At 31.7% G+C, this 8,563-nt stretch overlaps 1 protein-coding gene across 1 annotated transcript; it reads right to left on the reverse strand.

The window, feature by feature from the left end:
• Window positions 1-4,458: 4,458 nt before the first annotated feature.
• Window positions 4,459-7,697, reverse strand: LOC114761113 (geraniol 8-hydroxylase-like). The gene is made up of 2 exons (XM_028950431.1): window positions 6,613-7,697; window positions 4,459-5,303 (listed from the first exon to the last, which is right to left on the reverse strand). The coding sequence occupies exons 1-2, from the start codon at window positions 7,498-7,500 to the stop codon at window positions 4,695-4,697; spliced, it is 1,497 nt and encodes a 498-aa protein (XP_028806264.1). The 5' UTR covers window positions 7,501-7,697; the 3' UTR covers window positions 4,459-4,694.
• Window positions 7,698-8,563: the final 866 nt, after the last annotated feature.

Here is an 8,563-nt window from a genome sequence, read left to right on the forward strand (position 1 = left end):
CTTAACAAATCAGCGATGACAATGACCAATGTAAAAATTTACTTATGTATATTGAAGTTGCCCATAACCAGTGTAAATTATAGAGCAGCAATACCTAAAGAACCTAAATCTCATTCATCTTCTTTAAACTAATATGAATTGTTCCAATTTTAGAGTTTGATATCCATTAGCAGATAAACACAAGAAAAAAGCACAAAAATGAAAGCCATTAGAAATACATTTTTTTTTTTAAATTCATGATGGGGTTGCTTGGGGGTCATTATAAAATATTCAAAAAAATTACATAGTATATATATTATACACAAAACCTCTCTGTATATTCCTTATTAACCCAAGGAATACGAGGAGTAGGGGCCTTCTTCTTCTTCAGCATCTGAAGAGTTGTCTATCACATCATACGTAATGTCTCTATCATCAAGTATTAGGTTGACTTTGTCATTGATGGCATAGGATTTGGTGAGTAACGATAGAGGCATTGCTCAATGGTTAGTCGAATGGTAGAGGTAGCAGAGGGTAAGGTGGGGAGATAGGCACCTCTATTCAATTTCTTGGCGTTTAAATTATTTACACCAATTATTTATCATAACCAATGTATATAACTAACATTTACATTGGTTTCTAAAACATCCATTACAAAATAATAAAAAATACACGACTTGCGCACAACTAATGTAAACATTCTATCATTATTCACAAAAATATCAGCACCTCATTTATTACACTATTGGCGCAAGGGCTAGTGTAAATAAGATGGTGTGAAAAGGAGTTTTGTTTGAGCCCAATCAATTGTGTCAATTGTTTTTTACAACCTATTGTTTTCTATCAACAAATTTGTCTTTTGATTGGAAAATTCATCATCCCAACGATAATTGGGGAGGTGATAAGAAACAAGTTGACTCTTCAACTTCAAATGATTATTTACAAAATGCAAGTAGGAGAATCATAAGAGCAAGAACCAAAAAAAAAAAATAGAATGTATTGAATGGGCTAGTGCAAGAGATTTTGACAAAGCAAATGGCAATTGGATCTTCAAATCTAATTAAAAATAATGAGGATGTCATTAATTCAATGTGGGCTAGAAATAGAGTTGTTAGACATATTTTAGGTTTGGAGACTTCAATTTAAAGAATTTAGACCGAGTGGTAAACATGTGAAGTGTCACACCTTACTTTCAGATTACATTTTATCTCAATTGGAACCATTTCTTATAGCCTTAAGTTGGAAAAATTTGAACTTTAAAATTTCATAAATTCGGGTTACTATTTATTATAACACTAATGAAGGCCAAATTTTGAGAAATCATGACTAATTCTAGAAAAATTAAAATGAAGTGGTTTCAAGTTCTACTTAAAGCTTTTAATGTGATCTTTAAGGAAAAAATACTCATTAGCGTCTAGACTTTACCAATTAGTCCCAGATTTCACGTAAAGTGGTACTGTTCATATGGTCATTTTTTATTTTTTTAGAATTTATGCCCAACATTGGAAGGGCATAACCCTTTGTATAAAACTCTAAATTTCATGAAATACCCCTTGTTTTTAAGCTAAAAATATAATATATAAGCTAAATTCTTGTCCATTTGCATAGAATTTTGTATAATCAAATTTTACCCTTAAGAAGGTCAATTTTTATCCCCTTTTTATGAAATTATTAGTTTTTCTTTTCTTTTCAATCCGTGTGACCATTCTGATCACATAATTCATGCCAAAACATGATTTCTTGGTGATACAATCACATGCATATCAACTTTAATCATTAACATATTAATCCCATATAATTTACGATAATTCATAGCAATTCATAATAATTAAAAACATTATTCCAAGAGGCATAACAACTAATTGTCTCCCAAAATGATCTCCTTTCCTTTGTCTTTGCTTGGTCTAACTCCTAGTTGGTGAAGATTTGGGCATAAAGGAATGAGATTTCATAAAAATATCAGTAGCAATGAATCATAATTATTATGCAAATCATGTTATGTAGAAATGTGTTGTATTATCATGAAAATAACGTGTGCATATCATTTGCTATGGAAAGAAAGCAATCAATCAAGCCATTATACCATTCCTCATAACATATTGCCAAGGCATATCCAACATAGAATTTCATGCATAATCACATAATTTGCTCAATCACATCATGCTAACATAAATCAAATAACACAAACACATTTAAACAAACAAAAAAACGTTCAAATTATGAGTTTAATGCTACCTCTTGACTAATTATTCAATCGGCCTCTTTGGCAAGTTTGTTCTCCTCATTGATTTCTTACAAAATGCCTATCAATCCAAGCATAAACACATTCTAAAATACCAATAATCCATACATAAACACTAATGCTCAATATTAAACTCAATTAAACCCTTTTTTCCTTGATTTTTGACATAATTATTTTCTTTTTGTTTCAACCAATCTCTTTGGCCATTCCTACACAACTTTTTATGTAGAATCCAAATGTCAAAATATATTTAACAAAATCATACTCCTTCCCTTTCAAACTAATTTGGCTAAATAGGGTGAACTTGGGTTCCAAAATTTCAATTTTTGATTCTAATGATTTTAAACACTTTTCGTTGGTGTTTCTCCACACAAAAACACCTTTTAAATTTATTGAAATTATCAAATCACATTAAAATAATCTTTAACATTTAGATTCCATAGTGACCGGATAGGGTGTTTAAAAACCCTAACTTTGGTTTTCTTCCAAAACTCAATCCAAATATCAATTAAACATGCTATTCCAAGCTCATATTCATGGTTTCTATCCTCCCCTAATGCTTCTTCAATTTAACTAAAAATGGCCAGCATAACACCTTAAGATTTTTCATGAAATTTCAATCAAAACAACCTTTAAATCTAACTAAAATCAAGCTTAGCTTAGACATACCTTAATGAATCCTTGCTTGAAGTTTGATAATTTTCTCTTGATTTGGAGGATTTTAGGTGCTGTTTAAGGATGAGATTTTGATTGGACAGAATTTCTACTTATTTTTCCAATTTTGGCTGAATTTCTTATATTTAGGGGTATTTATAAAGCTCAAGATCTGACCAGCTCCCCTCTAATATGGCACCATTTTCTGTCACATAAGGGCCCATGTGTTCCTCTTCATAACCCCTAAGTTTCAGATCAAGCCAAGTGTTCCTTCTTCTTAATTTTTCTTCTAGATTTTAGGCTTAAATTAGGCTTAAACTCTCCTCACATAATGGGCCATGGATGCATGAAATTTCTGGGCTTTCTTGACCCAATATGAAGCCCAAACTGATTAGAAAGAAGGAAAAAGTGTGGCCTAATCACAAATATCAATTTCTAACCAAAACTCACTATTTCAGTTACTATTTTCAAAAATAGTTCTGAGTCTCTAAAAATTCATTTCTATCCATCAAAAATCCTCTTTTAATATAGGAAAGACCTCTGAAAATTTTTGAAATTTATCTCAACATCAAACTATTTATTTTTAATTTTCTCTGAAATCAAGCTTTACTGATACGATTTCAGTATTAAATATTCTCAAATTAATTCCTACACTTTCAGGGCCTACAAATAATTTTATAAACTCAACTAAATTCTTAAATAATTTTTTTATATTTTTTAGGAATTATTGAGGCCTCTACATATTTAAACTAATTATTTCTGTTCAATTTTCACTATTTTTTTTAAAAAAATCTCTGTTTTAAGGAAATTTTGTGATAAGTTATTTTCTTGTCATTTCCACTTTTAGGGCCTCAATTAAGGTTACAAAACCTCTAATTCATCATTTTTTTTCCAATTTTTGGAAATTTTTTAGAATTTTTTATCAAAATTTTCCATTTTGTTTGTCTTGGACTGATAATTTCAAAAATATCAGTCCGGACCCTGTTTGGTTTTTATATTATGTTTAGCTTTGTCAGCTGGTCTACTTTCCCTATTGGCACTTAACTCAATTTTTTCTACTCATTATAAGGGTTAAATTTTTGCAGGATGTGACATGAAGACTTATTTGAGCCTAGATAATAATTGTATTTGAGCGGGAATTAGTTATTAATTGTCATATTTGACTTGTGAGTTTTCATGTTTCTTTAATTGAAACTTTCTAATTTCTTTGAAGTTTTTATTTAACATTGAGCCTCTAGATTGAATTAAATGCTTTTGAGACAAAATTTTTGAATGCATCTCTTAAAATACATTTTATCACTCATTTTGTATTGAAGACTTGATTTGAGAAATCAAAAATTGTCTTTATGCATTCAGACTTGAGAGTGAATTCTCTCTAAAATTCTTTATTAAACTAATAGACTTGTCAAATCTTGATCACCCTCGTGGCATGCTCAAGTGTTCAAGTGTTCAAGTGAATCACTAGACCTTTGTTTAATTTTTTCAAGGTGAGTATATGTTTAGTGTGGTTGCAACAGAAACCATGAACCAATATCATGTACAGTTTAATAATGGGACCATTTTCCTAAATTTTGTATAATTGATTCAAAATCTTTAAAATAGTGGTGTCAAAAATATCTAACACAATACACACATAGATACTTATATTAATTTTCATAATAGGAGGAAGGCTTATTCTTCCCATATGCCCATGTATTCACTACGACGTAATTGCCCCATTAGAAGTAATAGACATTACTCTAAAACCCCAAAAAAAAAAAACATTATACCAGTTCCTCTACCATATATATCCTTCACCAACATACGAAATAATGAGCATCTAAGCTTGAATGGGAATAGCGTTCAGAGGTATAGCCTTGTGTAAGCTAATCCCATACATCTCACTCATATCCATATCTTCAAACTTAAGCCCATCAGCCAGCTTCCAATCAAAATGATACAAAAGAGAAGCCAGTACAACGTGGATAGTCCTATTAGCCAAAGGCAATCCGGGGCAAATTCTTCTACCGGCTCCGAAAGGAATGAGCTCAAAATCATGCCCTTTAAAATCAATTTCATTGGCCAAAAACCTTTCAGGCATGAATTGTTTTGGGTCATCCCATACACTGGGATCTCTTCCAATAGCCCACACATTAATAAGAACTTGTGCATTTTTGGGAACCATGAAGCAGCCACATAACTGTACTTCATCTTCTGTTTTATGGGGTACCAGAAGCGGTAGTGATGGATGTAAACGCATTGTTTCTTTCACAACTGCCCTCAAAAATGGAAGCTTTGACATATGAAAGTCCTCAAGCTGCTCCCCTTCATTAGTTGCCTGTTTCAGTTCTTCTCTGACCTTTTTCAGTTTTTCTGGGTTGCGTACTAACTCTGCCATTGCCCACTCTATTGTGCTTGACGTTGTGTCTATCCCAGCAACAAATAAATCCTAAGATAATTTATTGTTAATGGGAGGCAAATAACCAATAATTTAGAGAATGATATGCAAAATCAACAATCAATTACATTTAAATAGTCTAATCATCTTATCACTGAAGTTTGATCTAATACCATAATGAACGCAACATAATCATGCAATATTACAAACTTCAGCAAACATCTATAAAACGTTTAAAATAGAAAAATACATTTTTAATCATTTTTTAATTATAATAAAACCAATAGTACTAAAATTAAAAATCTTAAAAAAGACATTTTTCTAAAATAAGTGATCAAATGATATTAATGGACCAAATTTATATTTTTCCCTTCAAATTATGTATCTTGCATAGTTAATATATGTATATATATTTGGAACATTAATTAAACATTCTCTAAAGTCTAAGGTAAGGCTTAGATGTTTTGTACAAAATTCCAATGGCCACACATGCTGTCTTATAGCACTTTTACGGGAGTAGGTTCATCCTCCTTTCCCTTATCTCACTTTCAATGTTAAGATGATCTTTTGACTTTTGTCATGTTCTAATAATCAATAACACCTTTACAGCTGTAACTGTTCAGTGGTAAACCGTCCATCACTTTGTCAAAAAATTTCGATTCATCCTTCTAGAGTCATTTTATCACTATTATACGCGGGGAAAACAAAAACTATGCATGCTATCCGTTAATTTAATTATTTGCTTTTCATTCAAATAATAAAAAGTCTTTGTGTGCAACTAAACATTGATTTAACGTATTTTAATTAACATGTGATTTTAACTTAGCCAAAAATAAATTTATTTTGGTTTAGTACTAGACGGTCATATTATTTTGGCTGTGCTTAAGACATAAATTCTGGACTCAAAATTTGCCATCTAATTAGTAGTAGGGGTGTGTGTGTGGGGCTAACATAGATATTTAACAACAATGTCAAAATTAAAAAAAAAAAAAACACTCTCCAAGATTGCGTGGATGTTCATTTAATTTTCGTATAAATCTATAACTTTTTTCGACAAAAAAAAAAAATTCGCCCCTAAAAGTGAGAGCTCATTAAGGAGTTGTTTTGATCTCAAATGTAATATGTGGATCAATTTTATTTTTCAAATTTATAATATTTTCCAAATTATTTGTATTAATTATATATATTAAAAAAGGTTTTTATTAGTGGAGTAATTTTTAATTCTACAAACGATTGAAGAAAATATTTTAGAGAAACCAGCACACATTTTTACATGATTTAATTTTTTTTATATCTGTAAATTTATTATTAGTGAAAAGAGTATAAAATTAATTTACAAAGAAAAAGCCAGAATACTCACCAAAAATAAGTGCAACACTTGAGATCGGCTAACTTGTGGATTCTGTTGCATCATAAGCTGAATCAAGGAGTCCAACACATCGTTGAATCTCTTGGATTCCGTTTCTGAGCCTCTGAGTTGCAACCTCTCTTCTATGAGACCATCAAAAAATGCAATCAGCTTTGCAAAATAACCTATCATCCTTGCACGTGCACCCTGTGGATCAAGTACACGAAGAACTGGGAAAAAGTCCACAATATTAGGCCTTCCAGCTTCCTCCATGATACCCCATATAACATCCTTAAACTCTTGAGACTTATCGGAAGTATAAAGAGCCAAATCCATTGAGAAAAAAGTGTTTGATATGGAATTAAGCACTGTAGTAAAAACAGCATCGCCAATATCCAGAGCTTCACCTTTTCTGCAGAATTCACTTACATGATTTACCAGTTCTTTCAGCTGTCTTTGACGAAGACTTTGTGTTGCGTCAAGTCTCTGCCAGGAGAACACTTCCGTGGCACAAATTCTTTTGAGGACTCTCCACTGCGACATTGGAGGCATCCAAACCACTGAAATGTTATCATGGTCAAGTGCCCTAATGGTATCTGGGATTGTTCTAAAAGAGAAAGCATGGTCTTTTTTCTGCAAAACTTCTTTGGCCACTTTTGGAGAAGAAATAACTATGGTGGTTGTTCTTCCGAACTTTACAGACATAACAGGTCCATAAGTTCTTGAAAGACTAGCGAGTGATTGATGAGGCAGAGTGCCAAGTTCTAAGATGTTTCCTATAATAGGAAGAGGACATGGACCCGGTGGGTTCTTAGCAGATTGGGAGCTTCGGCTGCGACGGATGAAGAGAGAGATTACGAAGATGAAGGATATTAGAAGCAAAAGGGTGAGTTGATCCATTTCTGTATGGTTGCCTTCTGCTTTACCCTCTCTCTAGCTCATTCTATTTTATAGCAAACGAAGGATAATTTTGAATAATTAGCGTATTATTTATGATGCCGTCCTATAATGGTCAGTTCAAGTGCAATAATGCGAGTGAGAGACTTCCTCTGTTTTCTTTGATAGCAGGGTGGGTGGAGAAAGTCTATCAAAGTTGCCTCAAAGAGAAGTTATATGCAACTGCTGTGTAACGCCAGCAATAATGCTAGGTATGGTAGTGAATAATACCATGATTTAAAGGGATAATATGAGTATAATGTTGTTGGGGGTAACAAGGATGAGAGGATTGAGATGAATAAGTAGTGATACTAGAAAATATAAAATTCTTAATAAATATCTATAGGAGGAAAAGTTGGCATGGGGAAAAAATAATAAAATTGGAAAACTAAATGATAAAAAAAATCATTTAAAGCGGTTTGAACATATAAAAAAAATACGCTAGAAGTGCCAATGAGATAAGGCCTTTATTTTGCCACAACTCATACATAGCAGAACAAAAGGATTTAATTAAGGCAAAAAATATATAGGTAACAAAGTAAAAATTCAAAGAAAGTGTAGTTACATGTAAAATGGTTCTCCCAAATAAAATAATATGATTTTGGGATTTTTTTTTATATTTTTTCTGAAGAAACTAATGTTTTGGACTACTACTACTTGATATGACCTTAAAATTATGATCCAATGGAGTCTAGTTAATTCTAAAATAAATGTTGTGAACAGTGACCTTGTGACTTACTGAACAAAAGTTATTAATAATTAATGAAATTTAATCAATATGTACAATTGTTGTAAATAAGTGGCCTTGTTACTTGCTAAAAAAACAATTTGTTAATATCTAATGAAGGAGCCGCCAATGATGAACATCATGGGGGGGGGGGACTTTGGCGAGGGGTTTTTTGCTTTTATTTTCAAAGATAGGAGTATATTGGTCTTTTTGCTTGAATTTTAAATCCCATTTGGTTGCCAATTATTAGGGTTTGTTGATTTCATATACCCTACTTGTGATTATATAATTTTCAACAGC

The sequence above is a fragment of the Neltuma alba genome, unplaced genomic scaffold (genome assembly GCF_004799145.2).
Source record: "Neltuma alba isolate B1F8T4 unplaced genomic scaffold, ASM479914v2 tig00011083_pilon, whole genome shotgun sequence".
Classification (NCBI taxonomy): domain Eukaryota; kingdom Viridiplantae; phylum Streptophyta; class Magnoliopsida; order Fabales; family Fabaceae; genus Neltuma; species Neltuma alba.